At 45.5% G+C, this 26,379-nt stretch overlaps 1 protein-coding gene across 5 annotated transcripts in view; it reads left to right on the top strand.

Moving 5' to 3' along the window:
• Positions 1-26,379, top strand: part of LOC142585675 (potassium voltage-gated channel protein Shaw-like) — a 176,791-nt gene that overhangs the window by 138,055 nt on the left and 12,357 nt on the right. For 4 of the 5 annotated variants that reach the window (XM_075696613.1, XM_075696612.1, XM_075696614.1 and 1 more), the window contains exon 5: positions 9,820-9,969. In XM_075696613.1, coding sequence (XP_075552728.1) covers positions 9,820-9,969 — 150 coding nt within the window. The remainder of the gene's footprint in view (positions 1-9,819; positions 9,970-26,379) is intronic. The other variant, XM_075696616.1, reaches the window with a different exon arrangement.

Raw genomic sequence — 26,379 nt, 5'->3', positions numbered from 1 at the left:
CGGTAATGAGGTATTTCAGGATATTCCTTGTTTTCCTCGTACTCAAGGTAGCTTGAAGTCGGTCGCACATCTGATATCAATTTTGACGGCCAAGCTTTTCGCCGTATTCCTCCGCTTCCTTAATGAGGTGGCCGATGCGCCTTTTCATCTTCACATTATGTTTTCTCGCCTTCCATCTTCGGATAAGTCCTTTCCGTGCCTCCCACAAGTGTAAGAGGTGTACGGCTGGGGTATCCGTAGTATGCTGTAATTCTTTGCTGTGCCTATCGAGCTTTTGCAGTGAGCAATATTTTTATTATTGCCATTGTTAAATATTCTATAAGTAGCAGGCGTAAACAGTAGAGTAATATGTTTGTCTTCCTTTTTCTTCTTCTTTTTCCTTACTTTAAGGTTAATTCAGGTATAATATGTACCAAAATGTATGCCACGAACATTTTCCTTATAACTATTTACGGCCTCCCATTTTCTCTTCTAGGAAATGCGGCAAAAGTTCGACTTAGCGCGGAAAGCAAGCTGAAGTTTCAGGATGTCTTCTTAGTGCTGGCCTTTTCCATGCTCTACGAGTGAGAAAACGAGGCGGATAGAATCGTAAAGCTTTTTGAAGCGAAGAGCGCAGAATTAAAGCGCCATGTGTGCAGTTCAAGCACGTGTACACGCGTCTCTATTCCAGGCTACAAAGCTTCCCCTGTGGCAGCGCCTTACCTTCAGCGGCGTCTATATTTCTTCAAATTGCCAACGAACTTATCACTTTTCTTTCTGGCATTGCCAGTGAGGAAATCAGAATTGTTACTGGAAGTTTCTGAAATTTGAGCCGGCCACGCGTCCTTCTGTGTCACAATTTCTGAGCACATACTTCTCCGAGAGGTTGCTCAGGATAGAAAACCAATATATATATATATATATATATATATATATATATATATATATATATAGCTATATCTGTCTCTTCTTTTCTTTTTTCGCTCTTTATCTCGCTATTTTGTTCTACCTTCCTATCTAAATAAGGGTTCTACACATTGGAAAAGTAAATACTTTATGTTCGTTTCTTTCTTGGGCTTTTGTAGTTCTGTTTGTTGAAAAAGAAAATGCAGCCTTCCCTCACATCAAAATAACGTAGACAAATCGGGTCACGAGAAGAGAGATACTAAATTTTGCAGCTCCCCGGCTGCGGTTCGAACAAACAAGAGAGTGGAAACGCGCCTCTAAAGCATACATATACGCAACGGTATGCCAATACGGAGGAAAGGGTGGTTTCGAAGCATCCTCTCGGAAGCTCACGCGGGGCGTGAAGTTCCGAAAGCGGAAGTCCGCGCGCCATGATGCGAATGAAAAAAGACAAAGTGAAAACAAAGAATGTAAAAATATATACAGACTAGACGTGAAACCTGTACGTAATAAAAGAAGAAGAAGAAAGAAAAAAAAACACCGTGTACGAGACCGTGAATGCGCTACGGGTATTTCTGTCGTTTTCTCGGCAACGACCCCAACGCCGTAGAAATTGCGGCCCTGACGAACGGTTTCGAAAGCGTATACAAAGTATACAGGGACGCCCAGAGAGGCGCGCTCCGTGACACAATTGAGAACTGAAAAAAAAAATACAAGCAGAAGAGAAAGAATGACAAGGAAGCATTGCTTGTGCTTGTGTTCTTTCTTTCTGTCTCTCTTTCTCTTTCTCTCGCTCTCGCTCTCAACTCCGCTGTAGACACCATAGTTCGCTCAAGTGTGCCATCATCGCGGAAGATGTCGAAGGCATGCTCGTCACCACTGCGGTTTTTCGCGCGAAAATTCGTGTATCCGACGCATTGGATCGTATAATATATGGTGTAAAGATCACGCAATCGAATTTATCTTCGTTTTTCTTTCTTTTTTTCCTCAATCATTCTGCCACACTGAGCGGAGTAGAGTTTGAAAAGAACAGTGTTCTCGAAAAGGCTATTTCTTGGTATCATCAAAGTAATGCGCGAGAGAACGAAGGTGCTGGGTCTGAAACTATTCTGAACTGGTCTTCTTCTTCTTCTTCTTCTTCTTCTACTACTACTACTGCTACTACTACTACTTCTTCTTCCTCTTCTTCTTCTTCCCTTCTCTTCCTCCTCCGTTTCCTCTTCCTGCACGTCGATACATCGCTATAGTTTCGTAGTTCTTCCGGCATTGAAATTTCGTCGCCTACGTTTCGCGATCTTTAAACACCAGCACAAGCCTAAAGCTATGTTTCGTAGCTCGGCAACAGCGCGGCAACAGCGGCGCCACGTCGCTCGTTCATCGAGGTGCGTTCAGTTATACATACGCCCGAACGTCGCATAATGTCTTTAGTAAACATACTGGCGAAGCCAGAAAGTGAGAAAAGTGACAAAAAAGAAAGCGATATATTTGTGCAAAATAAAAGAAAAAACGAGTTCGCCCTTGAGAGCCCCCAGTGCACACGTATTTGCATAGAGAGCAAATTTATTCACCAACGGGATCCGTGCCTAAGGATGCTTGCGCGTTGCTGCACGCGAGCTGGTAGTAAACTCAGGCTCGCTTAATTAAAAAAGATGGAGAGAATGAGGCAACGGGTTCGTACATCGTGCGAGCGTTTCATCCGCCTTTCCTTGTTGAGATTTCCTTTTTTTTTCTCTTTCTTTCTTTTTCGTCGTCGTGTTTTCCCTGCGGAAATTTGTCGCCGTTCTAGCGGCGCTTCGTACGTAGTCGCGAGCGGAAATAGATTTCGTTGAAAAAATGTTTGCCGACTCTTTTCTTTCTTTTTTCTTTCTATTTTTCTCGTTCTACATATCATTCTTACATCGATTCTTTCTTTCAAGAAAGTGAGTTAATGCTTTCTTTGTTTTATTTTGATTTTTTTTTCTTTCACCTTACGTACTCTGCCTCCGGAGTAAACAGAAGCGTGCCCGTAAATATAACCTCAAGTCTCACGGGACCTCTGCAGTCTTGCAGGGTTTATGCAGTAAAAGCACTGGCTCCTTTTGGTCTGCGAACTTTTACTTTTTCGTAGACGAAACTGCGCCAGACTTGGCTCGCTAAGCCGAGTCAATGTTGTTGGCGTGTTCATTTGTGCCCTGTGGTTCGCTTGGTTCATTTTCTCTTTTTCATACCAAAGAGCAAAACTTCTCACAGAGATCAGTCTCAGGGAACAAAGTTACTTTATTCTGTTGAAGTCGCGGCGCTTTGCCGCAGAGGGTAAAGGATATACCCATGGGAAGTATACGCTTCTTTGCTCTGCCTCTTAATGCCTGCTAGTGGTATTCGACTCTAATGAGACACCGCGCGTATCCACCGAATGCTGCGCAGGACAAACAGTCAAATAAGCGGAGATACAATATCAGGAAGGGGGCCGACAGTTGGACTAGCAGACTGTGGCAATAGAAGTTAAACAAACAGGCATAAAGTGCCTCAGAAAAGCTGGCCGACGTTTCGGATAGGTGGATCTACCTATAGGTAAATAAATGCAGCGTTTCTTCGACATCAGTCTGTATAGTACGTAATTGGGCTTGCCATCCTAAGAAAACACAGGGGTCGCGAGAAACGCCGAACCAGGTAGCTCCGGATCAACTCTGACCACCTAAGGTTCATTCAACGTGCATTTAGGGAACTTTACCGTTCCTTTTCCAACGAGGACGATACTCAAAGCGATCGTGCGTGCGGTCGCAGTAGGTGGGAATCGAACTAGCGACCTCGTTCTCAGTGGCAAAGCGGCACAGCCACTGAGCTACCAAGGCTGATTCCACGAAACGAATCAAGATATAGGCTTGAAAAATTGAACAATCGGTCTGATTTTATGTTGCTCTTTAGTTTCCGGTCGCGAATAATTGCTTTTATATCCACAGTGCGGAGTAGCAGGCATGCCGTATGTACCGAGGACACAGGGCACAAGAAAACGAAAGACGTTAAGAACGGTCTTGGCAAATTAAGTCACGTACGCAGACGAGCAACTGCACGCTGCTTCAAAGTTTACTTTTGCTCTTACGTGAGCTGCGCGCGGAGTCCTACTCGTACATGTCAACATGTACGTGCAACTGCCAGATATTGATGAGTCTTGCGTGTTTACCCGCATTCAGTGTCTCACTTCAGTGTATGTACCGAAATTTCTCGCTTATTGCTTCCCTTTATAGAACAACTGTTACGAGGAACCCTGTGACCGTACTGTTTGAAAATTAAAAAAATAATAATGGCATGCAGATTCCACGCAAAGTGCGAATCGATGTTATGCGAAGCAGATTTTGCAGGTAGCTGGCTATCTGGCATCGCTTAAAGTCCTGCGAAGTGTTGGCACGTGAACCAACACGTTTTGCGTAAGGCGAGGTAAAACATTGGTCTTTTGTTCTGGGGGACCCTGGTTCAATGCCACAATCGGACGCTAAACATTTGTTTATTTATGAGGTCTGAAACACGGCGGACATTGAACATATCTACCTATACCACACCGTACCTTGTATGAAGGAAAGAATGTTTCATATTAAAAGAAATCTCTTTATTTACTCACTGACGAGAATATTAGCAGAAACGGTGGCTTCTGGCAAAAGCACCGACTTCTTTTTTGTGGCCTGATCAATGAAAGAGGGTAATCAAAAGCAATATTCACCTGTTGCGTAAGATAAACATCACAAGGTGCTTTGCTAGTAACGACTAACAATTAAACAGCTTCTAACTGAACAGGCAGTTTGCGCACGAACTGGATGAAAAAGAAGAAAGAAAGTAATAAAGATAAAGAAGTAGTAAGGTTTGGTTAAGCCTTCCCAAAATATTTCTGCTTTGGTAAAGCGCGTTTCTCTTATCCCCCTTTCCCCCTCCCTCTTTTCCCACTCTATCACAAATGCTTATTTTTTCTTCTTTTTTTCTTTCCTCACGCTGCCGATGAGGCAGGCTATAGCGCTGTGGTTTACTTCCATTGTTGCTGCCGCAGCAAGGTTCTAGCTGTCTAGTCGTCGTGGTCTTTGCCTGTCGTCAGCTTGCTGGCGTTATTTTTGTCAGCTGTCACTTGCACCGCTACGTAACGCCAACAGTCCCTGGTGCCAGGCGAGTGCCATCGATGCACCTCTATGGACGCCTAAGTGGTGAGCAGACAGAATCATGCCGCCTCCATTTAGTTTTTAAAAAAGCAACACAGTAGTGCAACGTCTTCTTTCTTTCCTCCTTTCTTTCTTTCTTTCTTTGCCTTCCTTTCCGAGAGAGGGAAAGGTTGAGAGAGGACGTATTATTTAAATGCTCTTGACGCTTCTTCCGTTCCACCCCGCATTATTTCTTCCGCGAATGTGATCCGTATACATGCCAAGTCATTTTATCTTTCTTTTTCTTTCCTCCACCATCGCTGTCCATCAATCGGCTTTTCATAGCGCGCACTACCCGATCCGGACTCTCGCAGGATGAGAGACAGCCGACAGTCAAGCTCCTCGCGCTGAGCAGACTTTGGGAAACTAAATCTTGGTGAGATAAATGGTGGTACGAAAACAACGGGCCCTACCAGGCCAGATGCGTACTTCGGCTGTCCAAGTTTCGGCGCGGATTGTTACTTTCTGCGCAGACACTGACAGACCAGGGCAGCACAGTATCCGCGGATTTCGTGTAGCTTTTTTCGTTGTCAAGGGTCACGGTTCATTTTGTTTGTTTGTTTGTTTGTTTGTTTGTGTTCAAGCGTGTGCATGCTGGTTGCGATTACATTAGGCTTCTTTATCATTTTCTTTTAGGTGGGGGAGAGGGGGGAGCAGCTGCGGCCAAAGAGGTCCATGACTAATTTATGAAATTTATGAAATTCATGAACACACAGCAGGCACTGCTGTGTGTTCTTTTGTCATACTGCTTTAAGATCTGGACCATGCTGAGATTGCAGTATGCAAGCCTATACCAAATCACCCAGCTCCCAGTTTTGCTGTGCGCATGTCTCACTTCCGCGCCTCCCGCTGCATCTTAAGAACCTCAAGCTACTTTCTTGTAGCTTTTTTCTGGGATTCATTCCCTAATTAACTGGGACGAATAAAGCATTCATTCATTCATTCATTCATTCATTCGTACAAACACGCACTGGCGTCTTGAGTCTCGTCTCCGCGTTTGTCAGCCTATGTGCACAGGCTATGAACGGTGCTATGTGTAAACATGCCGCTGATGACTAGTGTGCCAGCTATGCAAATCGGCATTATAACTAGGATACTCCGACCGCTTCCATAAGAGAAAATCTTATGTTTAGGCAGGAACTCACCTTGAGAAGAGCCGTGCCGACATAAGCTTAAAAAAACTGCGCGCAGACTCTAGCGTCCGGCACCTCTTCTTCAGGCTTGTCTTAGTGTTTATTTATTATTCGGAAAACGAGAAAATACGTGGATTGAGAACACATTTGCGACCCTTATTTCTTTTCGTTGCACAACGATTCAAAGCACTGCCGGCTCCCATAAAGGAAAATAAGCAACTACATTATAAGAAAGAAAATAAACAGATATAGCGACAGATATGGCGAATAATAAAGAAAGGAAAATGCCGGAAGCGATTCGACCACGATACACACCCGGGCGGGCACATTTCTTTCGAAATTGGAAAAACACGGCACGAAGGACACCAACGAACACAAGGAAGGCCGGCGTGAGCACCCCCCTCGTGCTGTTTCCAATTTCATCTTCCCGCGCACTGTTAGGTTGTTTTGTTTGTTCGTTTTGTTTGCTTGTTTTCCAACGCACCCACGCGTACGGCAACTCGTCGATCTGAAACTTACATTTCTCTCTATTCGCACAACCCGCGGGCCAAGTGCGCGAATCCCAAGGAACCCGTGTCTACTTGTTATACGGGCCGCACTCGCCCCGGCCAACAACGCAGCGCGTGGCGGGTCTCTCTTCAGGCGACCGCCGCGTGGCCGCTCCTGCTTCGAACACGCATCGATCTCCGGCACATGCACCCGCTCTGCCAGCACCGAACGTGCCCAAGTGTCGGGAACACAGCGCGGCGGGTGTGTCTTGCCCGCGACCCGTTTCACGCGGACTGAGTTTCGCGCAAACTGTCGCGTCAAGGAGGTTTTTCGTTACATGATTTCATCTTCTTTCTTTTTATATATATATATACACTTCGTGGTCCGGACATCTCGCGTAAAGCGGAAGACGACGGAACGCCGCGGTCTGCTTGAAAGCGAAGAGCTGATAAACATCGTGTGTCACCTTGGACCGCTTGACATTTTGCTGCGTCGACGTCTCCCAGTGTGCGTCTGCCAGATTCGGTGTTTGCATTTCGGTATAGCTTGTCAACGGGGCTGTCCGTACATATAAACATCGCGCGAGATTGAAGTTGTGACCTGTGCGGCGCATAAACATGGACATCGCACGTGGTTGCACATTTGCATAGAATGAAAGTTTAAGCACGGTCGCAACACGCATCACCTTTTTTTGAATTGCTTAAAAAAACATTGAAGAACATTGTAAAACATTGAAAAGCATTGAATTACCCCGCTTTCCAAAAAAAAAAAAAAACAGGCCTCGCTTCGCATAAGTTGCAACATATGCGTTAAATATGCACGATACATTTACTTTGTATCCACACTTGGTCGCCCGACCGTCTCGCATGAAGCGCAAGACGTCAGGGACACCTCGGGCTGCTTCAAAGCGACGACCCGAAAAACGACTCTGTCGTTGCTACACTTAGTCCCAGCTACGACAGGCACGGCAATATTTTCGGCAGTTTACTCATGCACACGCACGCACACCGCTCAGAAAGAATGAGACGTCTCAGCCCGCGCCTCTTTCGTTCCCAATTTGAGCAACTATAGCTGAAGAGGTTGTCGCTATTTTCTTTTCTTTTTTCTTGCTTAGATCGCTGTTTATGGCCAGAGCGACACTGCAGGCGTGAAATACGAACAGCATTACTTTGTGTTCCGCCAATGTGGTTCTAAATAATTTCCCCCACGAGCAATAAGTACACCACTACTTTTCGCGCTGCCGCGCATGACAGGCCAGGGACACGTGAACATAGAAATGCACACAACGTACGCTGAGTAACAACTGAGGATTTATTGTGCACTGGCCGGGGTGTGTGGGTGTTTCTTTTTTTTTTTTTACATATGTGTGCCCCTGCATGTCCAGCGCTACAACCCAAAGAATGTTCAAACATCTACACGTCTACGCACCAACACTTATTTATTTATTTATTTATTTATTTATTTATTTATTTATTTATTTATTTATTTATTTATTTATTTATTATACACAGAGATGGGGCAGTTCAATGTTCAGTGCGTAGTCATGAAAAAAAAGAGAGAGCTTTCTGCGCAACTCACAAGTAAACAATATATGAGGGGGGGGGGGGGAGAGAGATTTGGGCATGTTGGTAGTTCATGTTAAAATAAGACCAGAGCGAGAGAAAGGGACACAAGAGACACAGCGCTGTGCGTGTCTTTCTTCGTTTGTCCCCGTCTCTCGCGCCGTTCTTATTTTAAACGAAAACAAGAATCATGAATAGGCGATGTTCTGTCACCGGAACGGTGTGTGCGTGCTTCGCGACGCCACGCCACTGCTCCTCCAGATTGCCTTCGAAGGACGTTCAGCGGCGTTAAATTGGACATTCGACCAACCCAAAGCCTCAAGTCAGCCCACACCCAAATTTAAGTTGGTCACGTTCAAGTTTAATGTCGCCCCCCCCCCTCCCCACAATTTATTTTGGCCTAGGTCCGAATTTCAAGTTGGCCAACCGACAAACTTTAAGTTAACCCGTCCCACATTTCCAGTTGGCCCACTCTCAAATTTAATTTCGCCTACGCCTACTGTAAGCTTCGCCGTGCATTTTCGTAGGAGCCCTATGTATATATATAGGTATTTTATTGTTTTGTTTTAAATTATTCCTTATCACTTAAAAGCCACCAATCATCTGCATTTACTCTATCATAACGATTAAATGTCGTAACTTTGCAAATTACGAATTTTCGTGGAGGCGCAAGGCATTACACTTTTCGCGTGACAGGGCTGGGGAGCTCGCCAAAGAATGCTTACGCATTAAAAGTAGGGAAGAGATTGATGTGACCTAATTCATTACTGGCGTAGGTAGCAGTAGAAGGTAGGTAGAGAAGTTCTGAGGAAGAGAAAAAAAGCTTAAGGGGATGCATAAAAGAACGCTAGAATAAAAAGCACGTATAGCATGCCCTATTAATTGAAGCAGGCTCGGTCGCCTAGCCTGCTTGAAAGGGATTGTAAGCTTGAAAGTGATTGCCAATAAATGATCATTTATCATCATGCATGGAGTGGTGGAAGTGGATGCAGAATTTCGAGTTGAAGCTCATATAGTCGGACCCGAGAGTACGAAATACGCTCTCTAATTTAAACTGGAATGGTTTGCCTTGCTGCACGCCTGGCATCCAGGTAAACGGGATGACGAAACAAATGATGCACAGAGAACCCGTGCGACACACGCAAAACGCACAACATACACAAAATTAAAGGTATCTCGTTGGGACAAGTGCCTCGCAGAAAAGGTCGAAAGCGCGTTCTTAGCACGGTACGCACATTTTGCAATAATCCGTGGTCAAATACATGTCGTATAGCCCAAGGCGCGGTCCCTGAGCTGCATTGAGTGCGAGCACCAAGACGGTCATTTGGAGCGTGAAGAGTCTGCGATAACAGATTATTTGTACCGCATCCTCTCGTACGTCAGCTTAATATTACACATCAAGTATTTGGCATTGACAACGTTTTCAGGTGCGGACACGCGCGATCACGCCTGTAATTTTGTGTCGCTAGCGTTTTTCCTCGCATCTCGGGAGGCTGTTTAAAGCTCTCTTCGCTAATCCAGTGGCGCAATGTCGGTCGGCTCGTGCGAGCGCCCACGTGAGCTCGTCTCCTCGGCTGTGCTGTCGCGCAGGCAATGGGGAAGAGTGCGTGCCGATGCTGATGCTGAACCATTCGGAAACTGCCCAGGAGACGACGGGCCGGACGCCGCCGCGACGAACGAGCAGCTCCGCCGACCGCAGCGCCAAGCTCCTTGAGATGGGCGCCTCGAGCATCTCTCCAGGTGAGTACTGTACGTACTGTAGCGACATCGACGCTTCCAAACGAGAACTCTATCTTTCCCGTACGGTAGCCACTTCAGCCCAAGGAAAGGGCGCACGATGGGGTCTTGGACGTGCTTAGGTCCGTCTAGTGTTATTATTATTGTTATTTCTTTTGAACGCATGCATACAATTAACACGAAAGGGAAAGCGAGGAGTAGGCTGGCAACTGCCACCGGAAGGGGCACAACGCCTGCCTACTCTTCAGAAGGGAGGGGACAGCAACACAGAAATGGAAGACAGGAAGGAGGTGAGGAAACCGCGGACAAAGCATGCGGCGCGCGCTATAGGCTCGAGCGTCGGACTGTATGCCCTCGAAAAATGACCCGACATAGTTCGAGAAGCTAAAAACTCTGAAGTTGAGCTAGATTAGCAGGATCATCATCATCATTACCATCATCATCATCATCATCATCATCGTCGTCGTCGTCGTCGTCACCATAATCATCATCATCATCATGTTCTATGTCCGCTGCAGGACGAAGGCCTGCGATCTCCAATTACCCTTGTCCTGCGCCAACCGATTCCAACTAACGCCCGTGCATTTCCTAATTTCATCGCTCCAACTAGTCTTCGGCCGTCTTCGACTGCGTTTCCCTTCTCTTGGTACCCATTCTGTAACCCTAATGGTCCAACGGTTATCTAACCGGCGCATTACATGACCGTGATTGCATTACCACGCATTACATTTACATGATTACCAGGTTACACTTCTGCAACGGCCAGAAGCACCAGAAGTGCGAGACTGGCGGGTCCATACCTCACCGCCTGGACGCCGCGTGATTGCGCAGAAAATTAATCGGAAGCCGCGGCCTTCAAGTCCTGGATAGTCTCGTTGCGACGCCCACCTACGGACGCACGCAGGCAAACGTAAAATCTCCCCACAAACGTTGTCTCGTTTGATAGCTGCTTCTAACCACGTTTAGACTTTATCCTTAGTGATAGGCAGCGCAACTGACGAGAGCTCGGCCCACGCCTTTCCAGTGACGACAAACACTCGCCGATGTAGCAACTAGTTAGCTGAAGTAACCGACGGCTTCCAGGTCCGCGCGAAGTTCGTTTGTAGCGTGCAATCATTGCGAGTGCTCCTGGCTGTAGTGTAACCAGACGAAAGCAGTTCGCTTGTTTCGGACGGTGCGTGTGAACTCGGGCGTAGCTCCGCTTTAACGTGAATAATCAGCGAATGTGGCTGTCGGACTTAATTTTGCGATTACGTATTTCAAAGTACTGCCAACGCAGAAGTTGTGCTTTTCATAAGCATTTTCCAAGCAGTTCCAGCTAGTTCCGGCATGCCGCTCGAAAGAAACATGGCGATTCAAACATGCACCGGTGGTGACGTACCTTTTTCTAAAAAATTAGAAACTTTCGTAATCTGTGAGGGAACCACTTAAGAAATGCTTCGGCGTTACGTAAAAACTGCTAAAGCTTGGTCGGTCGGTTCGTTGGTCCTGAGTAACATGGCTCAACAAACTATGGTATATGCGCCATGGACCGGACGGTAGCAGGAACAAAATAATAATAATAATAATCTTTATTATGCGCCACTAGAAGAAATACATGGTAGGCAGGCCTGTCGAAGCCTGAACGGCTTGTGTGACAAGGTCCGGAAGCATCGGCAAGAGCGATAAGTTCAGGGTATGTATACTTACAGGCGCTACCGTAGTGCCGGCAAAACATTGTGCAAACGAAGAAAATGAAAAATAAAAGGCATAGATGTTATTCCAACGTAAAGTGGACATTTTTCACACTTACATAGAAATACAGGGGAAAGTAACCAAATTATATCAAATAAACAAATATTCACACAACAGAGCAACAGAAAACTCAAATGGAAGACAATTTCTTAAAATCGTTTTTTGACTGAACCAAAAAAAAAAAAAAATATCGTCAGGCAGTTCATTAAGGATTTTTGGGACAAATACACATGGTCGTGCCTCACCATACCTAGTTATTGAACGAGGAATTGTGAAACGCTCGTTTCCCGTAAAAAAAAACGCGGGGTGCATGTTTCTTTCTGAATCCGTCATTCCAAAAATTACGAAAAACCCCAGTTCGCTTGAATAAAGACTGAAATGAATAAAACCGCATTGCCGAAAAGAAATTGTCGTCTGACACCTGGCCACAACCATACGCAACACTTTTCAATATATTTTTTATTAAACTGTCAATTCTCGTTTTGCCATCCCAATACGCAGGAAGCGAATGCAGTAATTCGGTATCATAATATGCTGTACGCGACAGCATGCACTACAGTTTTCTTTACAGATAATGATGTGAGACATTTGATGTTAAAAAGCAACCAAGCGGCACTCCTAAGTTTACCACACAGATAGACCTGATAATGCTGCCACGACATGCTGCTATCGAAAAAATAAACCGAGATATCGCACACAGTCTACACACGCAACAGGGGTACGTGTACATGAAACACAGTGCCGATCATGCAAGTATACTGGGATCTTTATTGCTGTGGTCTTTAAGGGATTTCTAAAACATGTTAGCTGTGTCTTATTGATATTTACGTTAATACAATTTTCGCAAACCACTGCATTACACTATGTATTGTGTTTTGTAGGACGCCCACAGCCATTTCATAATTTAAATGCTTTGTTAAAATTACCGCGCCGACTAAATATTGATAGATAGCACCTTTATGAATCACTAGACGAAGATCGTTTTTTGAATATATTAAACAATAGATGTGATAATATGGGCCTCTGAGGAACGCCGTCTGTAAGTCATTGTTTCTTAATGACGGTTTCCTTGTCGGTCATAACTACCTGCGACCTACCACACATGTAGTTTCGCAGTATGTTGTGAAATGGTCCTCTGAATCCCATCAAAATTACTTTCGCCAGTAGAATGTTATGATTCACTGTACCAGAGGCATTGGCTATGCCTATATATAGCGCACAGGTGAATAAGCCGTTTTTAAATGCAGAATATATTCCATCTGAGAATTCTTCTAATAGGGCTGTGGTATCTCGATTCGCCACAAAACCAAACAGCCTGGGCGACAAAATCGAAAACTTCGTTTAAAAAGACGTCACGCATTCGTACAGGAATTTTTCGTGTATTTTGGAAAGTACCGGCAAAATTGAGATTGGTCTATAATTTTCTACATTATCTTTCCCGCCTCCTTTGTACAGCGGTTTAACGATAGCCGTTTTCGGAGTCTCAGGAATTATTGCCGTTTCTAAAGAGCCATTAATAAGAAAGAGCAAGATGTTTGAAAGAACATCGAAGTTTCTTTGCAGAGTGCCTGCTGATATGCCATCTATTCCTGGTGATTTATTCTGCCTAAAACTAAAAATAATCCTTTTTAAGTCAGGCGTTGATAAGCTAGGCAAAAAGCAGGACGCCGACACAGGTTCCGGCAACGTACAGTGATTTCCCTGTTGCGATAAAGCGTTTTCAGAAGCACGCGAAAAGAAACGGTTGAATGCATTAACACAACCACTGTTTCGTCACCTGCAAGTGAGTCAATGGGATTAGAAAGCACGTTGCTTCCTGTCCTAAGCTTACTTATTAATGAACATGTTTCCGCGGGACTTTTGCTTGATTGGTTGAATTTATTCACAAATACGGTATTTTCGCTGTTCGCGAAAGCCTGACTACCCTGTTTCTTGCCGTTTTACATTAAGCTTTTAATCCCTCATTTTCAGGAGCACGTTTGCAGCGCCTCCAGAGCGAATCTCTGAACGATATAGCACGCATAATATCAGCATTAAGCCAGCTAACATTATATTTGCACTTTTTTATTACAATATGTGTGAGCTTATATAGTCGCTCAAAGTGTTTAAGTTGATTGCAGAACTGTTTGTATAGCTTATCGGCAGCACTGTCATCAATCAGCAAAGACCAGTCGAAATTAGAGATGCGTTGGTCATGCATTTATGTATTACTGATTTGAATTTCCATTTCATTTATTTCTGTATTCCCAGCTGAGTCGTGTTCTTCAGCTAGAGAAGGCTTCGAAAGGCAGCAGGTTACAAGATATTAGTCGTCTAACCTCTGACTTATGACGCAAGTAATAATATTTGGGGTTTTACGTGCCAAAACCACTTTCTGATTATGAGGCACGCCGTAGTGGAGGACTCCGGAAATTTTGACCACCTGGGGTTCTTTAACGTGCACCTAAATCTAAGCACACGGGTGTTTTCGCATTTCGCCCCCATCGAAATGCGGCCGCTGTGGCCGGGATTCGATCCCGCGACCTCGTGCTCAGCAGCCCAACACCATAGCCACTGAGCAACCACGGCGGGTTATGACGCAAGCAGCCAAGGAATAGTTACATGCACGCACAGCAATGCGGCCTATGCAGGACGCTACGATTCGGTTATTCAAGCACTCTTCTCTAGTCGCATGACTTACGATGGATTCCGAACCGTAAGGAGACAAAACGGATGAGTAATCGGATACATCAGTTGACGTGATGCGTAGCGTACTTGTGTTCAAATCTCTGGCTAAGCATAACTGCACATCTGAACCCAGTATTTCATCGAGCTCCGCCAAAAATCGCCTCGCACTGTTACAGGGTGGACGAAATAACGCAAGGAGGATTAAATCGGCATTTGAAATACTTAATTTTATGGCCAGGCATTCCGCACGAATGAATGTAGTAGCTGCTCCAGACGCAACATACATGTCACGAACAAAAATGGCTATAACCACCTCGTAGCCCGCGTGGCCGGGTCACGAAATATGAACGATAACCAGAAAGCGTAAACATATGGGCACATACGTGTGGTATATAATAATAATAATAATAATAATAATAATAATAATAATAATAATAATAATAATAATAATAATAATAATAATAATAATAATAATAATAATAATAATAATAATAAAGAGAAATTACTTTTCTAGGTTAAACATCAATAAATAAAGGAATGATAATTGCATAAAATCATGAATCATCCTATAAACTTAATTCTATGAACTTTGTTATGAACTTTGTGGATTAAAACATCCACAAAGAAGAGATACTATTTATTATGTTGTCAGTAATTTATGATGAGAAAGAAAATACATTTACAAGAACATCACAGCAGTATCTTTGTTTCAATCAAAAAATTATATGTAACATCGCATATGTTCCCGCTGCAGCAACCTATTGCCGTAGCCCCTCTGGAGAGTGTCACGGGAAGCGTAAGGCCCAACCCAGGCTGGCGAAGGAAAGCTTCGAGAAGTCGTTTCCTTTGAATTCTAGCCTGCGACATACTAAACAGAGATGTTCCACGGCTCACCGCAATTACAGAATTGAGGGGAAGGATGCAAACCAGACCTATATGAATAAAACTTTATGCCGGCTCCAAAGAACACTGATAAGAAAGAAGATAGTTGGCACCAGGGGGACGTGCTGTTAATTTTAGGACTCAACAACAACAACAGTGACGACGACGACGACGACAACAACAACAACAGCTTCATGCGGGAAAAACAAAGAATTAATGAATGATCGCCTGGCAAAATCCAACAATGGCCAAATACTTACTTAGTAATGACTCTTCCTTTTTCATTTCTTTAGCGCTGCAACCTTATCCTTGGCCAATCATTTACATGCAATTATTTTTTTTTACCTTACTCGCAAGTACGCTTCTCAGAATTACCCAATGTCGCAGCTAATAGCAGTAGTTGAAGTGAAAGCGCGCGAAGTGACAGCTGCGCACATCGGTGTGCTCGTCTGTTGGAAGTGGCTTCACAACGACAGCCATGTGTCTGCATTTATTTATTCGCTACACTTCACGATGTCAGGCATGAACGATCTGCAATGGAGAAGCCAGTTGGTGCTGACACGATCCGCTAATACACTATATTTATACCGACGGCGCATATGATTGTTGCGATGATTGAAATTGATCCTGCGACGTTTAAAATCGATGCTGCGGCGTTTTCTGTTTGGAATTTATGATTGGCACATTACACAATGTTATAAACACGCGGCAAAGTATGTCTATTTATTTATCCTAACGCCGCAAGCATGATGACGTAATCCGCAAAGTGTGTCGGGAAATCGGAGAACTTGCTCCCACACACGTTGCGCGCACAGGCTGCCGATAGGCGTTCAATGGTGCACTGCAAATTTTGCCGCATCCGTAAAGACTACGGTGTGCAAGACTTCTCATGTGTATCAGAAACCACCCGTCTTTTACTCGTCAATGTCGAAGCTGCCGATCAACCCGACGTGGGGTTTTTTGTGGCTTGCGAGACCCGGAGATGCGCTTTGCGAGCTTGATTTTCTCCCGTGCAGTGGAGGGCGAAATACGAATTAAACTGATTTTAATCTCTCCCGGTTGCTTCTTTCCTGCCTCCCTGCAGACAATCGAGGACGTCCGAGTACGTAAGTGATTACGTTAAACAGACACGTGATTGCGTAGATGAGGTCGTGCAAGCAGGTGAGCACTAATTATTTCAAATAAATTAGTTGCGTTAACTGAAGCTGTTGGGAATGTTCTAATGGAATTTATCGGTGCCAAAGGAGTTAAATGGTGTTTTGATATATGATTTAAACTGATTACACAAGTTTCCTGAGCGTAAAAAGCGTTGAAACGACCCTTTACTTGCAAGGCGATCTTTTTTTTTACATATATCGGTGGTGATATAGCCAAGGACGTCCTGTATAATAGCTTCGCCGTTAAAAAGAATCAAAATAAAAGCAAGGAGCCAGTGTCGGCGCCTGCTACATTTGCATATATCGCGCGCCGTAGCGCCCGCCTCGTTTCTGTGAGCGCTGTGCCACATATGGCTGGAATAAGAACATCCACTTTTTCTAGATGTGGCGCCAAATTAAAGCGCTTGTCAGCAGCTGAATGCATCAGTATACCTATTTCGGTGCCTAAACATGAAATCTTTAATGCTTTATGAACAAACCTGTATTGTGGTCCTCTCTCTGTACTCCCTCTTCCACAGATCGCCGTGCTCTTCGTCGCCGGATTTTCCTCGCTCACTATTATACATTCGGCATTCGTTTTCTCGTCAGCACTATATGTAACCAATTTCTTTTTCCCCTGCAAGCCAATGCAACTTCGGCTTTCAACGAGCGCTTCACTAGTCTAACCTGTTTTAGTCTCGCTCTTCAGTGTTCCTTCAAGAGGCACTGTCATCGACGATGCCGTGTGTTCGTACACAAATCAGAGCAGCGGGAGAGGCGAGCTCTAGATAAGGCGGCTCGCTGACCAACAGAGATCAGGCGTCCCGTAATTATCCTCTTTCTTTTTTTCGTCGATCGCATCCTGTGCTTTCAGGAAAGCCAGGCGCGGGAGGGTAACGCTATTCGTCATCTAATGGGTACAATGTAACGAGGAATAAAAAGACCGTTGTTCGGACGAGGGCCTGACCACTTTCCATTGTTCCGCGATTCTTGCACGATCCCCGTGTGGAGAGGAAGGAGGGGCGGATAATGCGCTCTGCCTAGCGTACGTAAAGGCGTTCCGGTGCTCGATCGAAGCCCAGGGAGACCCGCCGAGATCGTCATAGGAAACACGGTCGCACTATGCTACCTTGGAGAAAAGACTTTCAGTGCTGGCCCTCCAGGTACACCGGGAGAGCCTCTGGACTGCGTCCCTGTATACGGCGAGCTTGCGCGGTTCTCCTTTCGATAGCGCTGCCTTTTCTAGCTCGTCACCGCCCCTCTCCGTCACTTAATGGGCTGCGCTACTCCCACTCGGCGTAAACGAATATTACTTTATCCAGATATCCTTTTTAATTGTTTTCTTATATCTATTTTTTGCTTACCGGCAGCCTTACTACGCACAATCGCGAGCAAAAATTTCGAGACCAATGGTAACGCAATTTTATTGATGTTGTTCTTCGCATCCTGGATATGCCGGCTGAAATCAAGTGGTTACGGCCTATGTACACGTGTTCGACCAATGCAGTATATATTCAAGGTACTTCATGTTGCCGAGCTTTAATAGAATAATGTTGTTTTTTTTTTTACTTATGCCATGGTTTCCAAACTTTTGCTCGAGACGGTACAATATGCATGAAATATATTGCGAGCATATCTGAATAAAATGCGAGACCCCCATGCCCGTACAACAGAAGTAAAGGTTGAGTCAATATGAAAAGGAATAGCTAATGAACACTGAAGCTACTGCGAAAAAAAAAATCAAATTTTTTGTTATTGTTTTATTATTTTATTTTTATTGTTATGCTCTCTCTCTCTCTTTTCTTTTCTTTTTTTTTTCTGCTGTGGCTGCGTCTGCTGCTGCTGCGATTACAACCGAACTTCGATCAGAGACCTCACTGGCTAATATGTCCTCTTTCCTTCTAATAACCTAACCTTTCGGGAATTATTCAATAGCAAAAGCGAACGACAGTCGACTGAGTTGAATGCAAAACAGGTGTTCCGTTTCATACTAGTCCGTATTCTATACAACAGGGTTCCCTACACCGTGCAGTGTCTCTATGGAAAACGATATAAGCCCGCATCGGGTGCAGCTTTTTCGTGTATCCAGGTTAGATACTCATCAAACTACTCATATATGCGGTCGGAATTTCAGGGACGAGATGGATCTCTTGCGCGCGAGCGATCAAACGAAACCTGCGTCTCATGAATGCGCCAGCTGCGCGTACACTTCCTTTGACGAGTACCGCCAAGCAGCGGGCGAACGCTACGAAATGGGTGTAGAGAGCACTATCCACTCGGTTTTTTTTTCTTTGTTTTTTTTTTTTGTGCGTGTGTTTTACATGGGCGTTGTTCTTCGGATTGAGACGCCAAGCGAAGGGTGCCAACAACTATAAGCGCCGCCGCCTGGTTGTGGTCCGTGTTATGCTGTTTTCTCAAGCTCAAAGAAAACACCGCTTCCCGCTACGCTTGCGTGTTTTCCCTTGGAGCAGTTTCGGCAGCATTGGCAACGGCATCGACAAAAAAGGAACAAAAAGTAAGAAAATGTGCCCACCCGGAAGGAGCTCCAGAACATCCGTAGCGAACGCCCTGCAAAGCAGGGCGTTCGCTACTTTCACGTGTTAGGGAACAAAGCATTGTTGTTGTTGTTGTTGTTGTTGTTGTTGTTGTTGTCCGCTGTGCTCGGTTGGCAAGGGTGTCGGGCAGCGCCGTAAACGCTGAAAAGGGCAGTACGGTCTTCGCCCTCTCTCTTTTGGCGCTTCCAGCGTGGTTTCCGTCCGCATCGAATGCCTAACTTTTGAACGCAGCTCTCACTCAAAAAAAAAAAAGAAAAGGAAAAGAAAAAGCTGAGCCACCTTGGCACCAGTCTTGGCAAGGCTGAGGCGCCCTCTGTGCGAAAGACAGTGACAAGACATTTTCCTCTTTCAACTACAGGAGCCTTTGCTACTACTCCGCAAAAACCAATAGAGAAAAACGAGAAGGGGAGAGAGAGAGAGAGAGAAGGATCAGCTGCGCACGAGAACCCATCGCCCCTGCATGTTGGCGAGGGGCTTCTAAGGGGCTTCGGAGGACGTTGTCCAACGGTGCGCGAAGGCAGCTGATTAATAGAAGCCGAGGAGGATTTTCTCCGCCACCACGGGCCGCTGATCCTTTGTTTCTTTGTTTTTCGGTTTCCCTCTTTTGTCTCCGCGGTGGACCCAGCAGCACGCCCTAATGCCTCAATTAGGATAATCCTGGTGCGTACCACTGACTGCTTCCTTCGCTGGGCGCGGGCCTACGCGCTTCCGTAGTGCCAGACACCCCCCGGCCCTTCCTCTCCGCTTCTTCCTTAAGCTTTCCCCGTACCCGAGCTGGCAACTTTCACGCTGCCTCATTTTCCGCCCTAAAGTATCGGAAGAAAGGACAGCGAGGTCAGCCTGAGGAACACTTCTTGTTAGCTACTTTTCGCGGTGGGGAGGGAGGCGAGTGGGTGAAAAAAAAAAGTGGGAAGAGAGTTAAACGGACGGCTAAAGAGGAATATTAAATCAGGCTGTATTAGCCAATTACCTTTCCGCAGTGGCAAAGCGGGCCCTCCTGCCATGAGAGGAAGCTTGGTAAGCCGGAAAAGATGCAAGAATGAAAGCCGGGCTGGCAACGCCGCTTATAAGTTCTCGCAGCAGTTCGCCGTGATGTAATCTATTTAGATAGCGTCTACTCTGGTCTGGTAGATTGTCCGTCCGTAAAGAAAAGAGTATTACGTTGAGTTCAAAGTGAACCGAAGCCCTAACTTAGCTAGCAAGTTTGGAAAACCTTTCTTGCGCAAAAGCAGCCCAAGTATCTCGAGACAACGAACGCAAATATAACGAGAAAGCGAAATTTTGATATACCGAAATAAATCTAACGTGTTTCTTTCCAGTATCAGCATATAACGAATATATGCTTATAACAAATATTGGATGTATGAAGGTGTTTTCATGTGGGGTTTGGCTTCCTTATAACGAGGTTTGACTGTTACCTTTAAATCCGCGAGGTTACACATACGTATCGTACGATTCCGAGGTTATGGCATGAAATCCTAGAAAAAGAGGTTTGGCTTCCATTTTCTCACCTAGTAATCAAACTTTTGTTTGTTTGTTTGTTTGTTTGTTTGTTTGTTTGTTTGTTTGTTTGTTTGTTTGTTTGTTTGTTTGTTTGTTTGTTTGTTTGTTTGGCCATATGAATGAATCGAGATTTGGAAGAAAATTATGCAGTTTCAGCGCCTGCAGAGTACACCCCAGGAAGGCATACGCACTTGCCGACAAATGCGCGTTCGCACTCCACGTCTTGAAACATACTGTAAGTTCATAGTAGTATATAGCAGCATGGGCAGTCAGCAGCGCGTACACAGAAAGCAAAAATGCGGATACTATGTATACGTTCAAACTCTCCCGGTTCTCCATCCTTGTATAGCACTCACGAAATGGAACTCAACAAGAAAATTTTGCAGAAAGAACTCAATAAACGTCGTTACTCAAGAGAGAGAGAGAGAGAGAGAGAGAGAGAAGAAAAGACAGGGAGGTTAGCCAGTGTAAGTACCGGCTGGCTACCCTGTGCAAGAGCTCAGTGTCGCGCCAGTAGGCATTCTGCATGGTTTCTAAAGGTAGCATTAGCTCTGATCTAAGCATAAAAGTCAAAACAGCGCCAATGAGCGAGAAGAAGGGGTGTTAACCGAGAGGCCCTATTTTTATTAATCATATCATAAGAAGTCAACAAACAAAGACACCAAGAACAACATACGGGAAAGTTATTTGTACTTAATAATTACTTGTAATGCGATGACGTGGGATCGCTTCCCACCTGCAGCAAGTTGCTTCTTCATCCACTTTAATTCCCGTTAACTTATCATTTTTATAATTCTATTATTAACTAGAACAACTTCCCCTATGTTGACCTTCGTATCCTAGATTATTTGCACGCGTAATGCGAGAACGTGGGATCGTTCCCCACCTGCAGCAAGTTGTTTTCTTAACCCATTTTAATTGTCAATAATTTATCATTTCTTTAATTCAATTATTAAGTAAAAGTAATCTCCCTTATGTTGTCGTCTGTGTTTGTTGGCTTCTTATGATATGATTAACAGCGCCGATGCCACACGAAACGGAGACAGTAGAACGGAAGGTAGCGACGCATTGGATCGGCCTGAGTCGACACTTTTCACTCTGTACAGTACTGCGCAGAGCGAGAGCTACACATTTATTGCCTCATTCGGCAATGCTAAATCCCTCATGTAGGGAATGGCCAGCGTAAGACCCCTGTTCGTGTCTGTTCTCCATTTTCTCTCTCTCTCTCTCTCTCTGTTATTCGTTTTTTTTTCTTTTTTGGTGCCTGCTTATCGATTGAAAAGACGCCCCATGGCGCCAGGAAGTTTCTTCTCCTTTCGAACTTTACACCGAGCCATTCTGCACGCGCAACTTGGCGCTCGCGGGATCACAACGCGATGCGCGTTCGGTCACCGCGGGCCACGGCACAAACGCGCCCCGCGAGCAACTGTCCCCTGCGGCCGATGCTTGCCGCCTCATCGCCTCTTCGGATATCTCTGCTCCGATGCGCACGCCGCCCGAGGACGCCTGCGACGCCCACCACCCACCCGCAGAAGCGACCCCCCTTTTTGTTGGTGTTGTGCGGGCTATCGCGTTATCGCTCGAGGTCGTGCTCCGGGAACGCAGTTCCCAGAGAGCCGCGCAGGGGATAGCGCAGAGGTGAAGCCGTTTTCTTACGCGTGCATAGAAATAAAGACAAAGGTTAACTTTCACATCCCCCCCCCACCTTTTTTTTTCAACACTAACGAAACCACACCCGCACTTTGCTGCGACAAGTGGTATAGAAGGGCTGGCCAGCATTTGGAGACGTGGACCTATCTAGCTAACTCAGAGTATCTCTCCCTCCTCCTCCTCCTCTTCCTCCTCTCTCTCTCTCTTCATTTTACGCTGGGCGCTTCGCGAACACGTTAAGCACGGGTAATTTATCCTGGTCGTTCTAAGCTATGGCAGCTAGCTGCCTTACATTACTGTCTCTACAACGTACGATCTGTGCGGCAAGTTCTCAGAGTGTGAGCCATCCTCTTACTTTAGCGCGTTAGGAGACAGAGAAAGAAACGAACTAAAGGCAGAAAGGCATAGGAAAGGTCAAGCAGACGGCCGTCTGGTTTTTAACCCTAAATGCGAAAGGGAAAAGAGGGAAGGAAACAGAAGAAAATGAGAGAACGATCACTGCGCGCACTGAAAGGGATGCGCAGCTTCACTCACGCCGGTAGACTCACGACTGTTGTTCTGCGCGAAAAATGGGCTAAATGGGGAAAATGACTGTCAATGTTTATCTTGGTGGCATCTGTAGTTATGCCACGGCTGCATGCAAAATTTCACGTCAATCATAAAACTCAATGATATATGTTGTGCATCGCTTGATAACGGAATTTAATGCAAAGGGCGTGAATAAACGAGGCACTTTCGATTTCGTCTATACAGTACTCATTCTTAACATTACCTTTATATTCGCTAAATGTAAGCTTTATGCAACTTACAGTTCCCTCGGTACACTATAAAACAAAGTGTCAAATGTTAACATAACGCTTTGAATCTAAATTTTAAGGAATTTCTTTTTATAAAAGGTTGTGTTTAATCCACTTCGAAAACCAATTCATCAGATTGTTTCCTCCATTCTTGTTAGATTTCATCTTGGTCGCTGTTGTGGTTATGTCAGGGCCGCGGGCTAAGTCTCAAGCAGCTCGTGAAATACAGTCATAACGCTCCAGAGCGCTTGCATAACTAATGCGGCAATAAATCCACCTATTTCGAACTTTGTCTATGCATTACCCATTGACTTTCACCAAACAGAAACAATGTGTCTCGTTTAGTTGACTGTGGGAACCGGGAGAACCTCGTATAACGCATGGAAATACCGAAAAATACAAGCGAGGGTTCAAGAATTATTTATAACGCTCCTAATTAGGCCGGTAACATTAAACTTTCGGAACACATTGCACTAAAGATGCCTCACTCCTCCCCCCTCCCCCCATTTCTGTCAAATATACATATTGTGTAACGCAGGGTTGGATGACAGACCATTTCCAGAAGCAAAGATCTTGGGAGCCTGGCCTCACAGTTCATTAGCCCAGAAAGCAGTTCGAGCGCTTTTTCACTACCTGAAGGCATCAGACTTGAGTGCTCGACTATAGGCATCCTACACCTAACTTTGTACATGTGAAAGTGCGATATAGACACATGTTCTCTCTCTCTCTTTCACTCCCCATTCCCCTCCCCACGTTTAGAGTATACCCTACACGCGGGGAGGGGGATGAGTCCAGTTTGCTATAGCAAATAGCAAACTGGACTCAGTCTGGTTAACCTCCCTGCCTTTCTTTCTTTCCTTCTCTCTCTCTCTCTCTCTCTCTCTCTTTCCGCGTACGGGGAAACGTAGCTAGTGACGACAGCGCGACATTTAGGAGCACTTCTTGACAGAATTGTTTTTCACAAAAGCTGCATTTGATCCACACGCATTTAGCTTCCATGGTGGCCCGCAAACATCTTTGCCAAGCTTGATTTTGGCGGCACATGTATTTACGCAGTGCAGCGGGCTAAACGTCGCCCCTCGTTAAACGCACTCCTAATGCTTCGGAGCACTTTCGTACCCAATTAATTGCTAACGCCGTAGTTAACCCAATTATTTAGAACCGTTCGTACACATTAGCCATAACCTGCCCCCTTATTTTCATGAAATATAAATAAGTTTCCTAATCCTAGTTTACCGACGACGACAAGGACGACAGACCTGGAATAACACGTGAAAGCAAGGAAAGAAACCAAGTTTCAGTGCTTCCTTGTGAAGCTTCTGTTTCAACAACGAAAAGAAAGTTTACCCATACATTGCACTTAACGTTCCAACTCATTTCATTGAATTATAAGTTGGTGTCTCGTGCCGTTGTTTTATTACTTTGGGAAATACAGCGAATAGCGGCAGCATGACACTCCCCAAACGCTCGAATGAGTAACTCTCTACGAAATCTGTAATTAAACTACAGAAATAAACGTTTAGTGTAGGTCGCGCACGGCGTGCTTTCTAAACGAATGAGGTATGAGCACCGTGTTTCACACAGTTCACGAAGGAGGCTGGGGGAGCAGCGACTAAGTGCCGCGTATGAGCTACAAACATTGGGAGAAGAGTTCACAATCACCGTAGACATTTCAAACTTTCGTTACACATCACCCCAATTCCTCAAAATATGAAATTTTGGCTTTTTATGTTTCTCCAGTGGAACAAAGAAAAGTTTTAGGCGTTTTATATAGCGCTTGTGTGCGGACCAAGAACGAGGATATAACCATTTTCACTCAACCCCTAATTCATCGATTCCCACTAATTTCCCCTTAACCATCCTCGCATTTCCTCGAAATGCAGAATTCGCTAATGATAGTGTTTCGCAAAACCGTGAAAACTAGCACATAACGTTTTTGAGCGGTAATAGCCGCAATAACACGTTATCCGTAAAAGAAAATGAACAACGCATCGTTGAACGGGTCAATAACACTTGTGCTGTGTCCTTTTTGTCGCCCGTTTGCGAATTCCGTCACATGCGGTTACCAGCTAGCCCAGCTTACTATATACTGCCGCAAAGGCCCCCGACGACTACATCATCATCATCATCATCATCATCATCATCATCATCATCCGGCACGTAACGTATCCTTCTATCCCACACTTCACTGCAACGTGCTTCGTTTACTCAACGCGAGAAGCATCGCAAGCGCCTCGGCACAACAGGTGCGGTGTCGCCGCATCCGCAACACGCAAACGGCCGCGTCGCATCATCGCTCGCGCCGCTCCGCCGACACCGCCATCAAGGCGCGCGCTTTCCCATTCAACTGGAGCCCTTCACGCGCACCCCATTAAACATTCACTCGCGCGGCGAACGAAGCACGCACACACAGCGGCAGCCGCGTCCTTCGAGGACGCGAGAGAAAACTTTTCAGGCATTCAACAAGCTTTGTTCCGCCAGCAGAAGAGAGGAAGTGTAACCGAGATGGCGACCGCCACCATGACAGCGGGGATTTTTTTTTTTTTTTCCATCAGCCTGAACCGGGCGGCCGCGGGCGGCTGAATTGGATTTGCGTTGGAAAGCGAGAGCGTGGCCTGGGCTGCAGAGAGAGAAAGAGAGACGGTGGGGCATAAAACCTTGCGATCAACACACCGACTGTACACGAGTCATTGTATGGCTCAGCCTAATTTGAATATTCATGGAGAAACGGCGCAGGCCGACGTTTGCGCACTGCCCGAGGCATGACGAGAACGCCCGGGCTGTAGGAGGCAGGCCGGCCCGGCCCATTCGCTGGCTATAGCCTACCGCACGGGGCTGGTCAGTTGGCAAAGTCAGTCGCACTTTTTTTGAATAATGAGAGAGTTGCCCTTCACTTTCGTAAGTGTGTTTGTGTTGTGCGTTCGTATCCGTATTACGGGGAGAGTTGGCTGCCTCTTCCGCTAGCGCGGCCGGGAGAGGTGAGCTCTCACACGTGATCGATGGCGTGCGGTTTATTGTGCATCTCCCTCTCCTTATTCTCATCCTCACCCTCGTTCTTCCCCTCCTCTTTTCTTTGGTTAACACGTTTCTCAGCTTGCACAATGAAGCGGAGCTCTCTTCAGCAAAATTGAAGCACAAAATTAGACCTCATAAGGGTTTCGAAAAAGTATAGAAAGTTATTGATGGGGCCGCCCACCGACAAGACCGCCCCGAGTTTCATGGCCTATTACACGCAGTCTGAACGGGGCCATTATCAGAAGGTCTAGTCTCGCCAATGTTTGATCGAACGCCTCCCCACAATTCAGTCCTGCTTTCTTTAGAAATAATGAAAAGGCAGAGTAGGTCTCCTCCTTGGCGTCGGTCGCAGAAGACGGAGTGCCCTCTTGTGAATCAATCTGGCGCAGCGATAAAAAAAACGCAAGCCGTTTATTGTGCAAGTTTTGCGTGATATTCTAAGCCACCAACTGAGACCTGATTGCACCTCGAAAG

The sequence above is a fragment of the Dermacentor variabilis genome, chromosome 6, assembly GCF_050947875.1.
Source record: "Dermacentor variabilis isolate Ectoservices chromosome 6, ASM5094787v1, whole genome shotgun sequence".
NCBI classification, from domain to species: domain Eukaryota; kingdom Metazoa; phylum Arthropoda; class Arachnida; order Ixodida; family Ixodidae; genus Dermacentor; species Dermacentor variabilis.
Note: the sequence above shows the minus strand (reverse complement) of the source record. Positions and strands in the feature narration are given on the sequence as shown.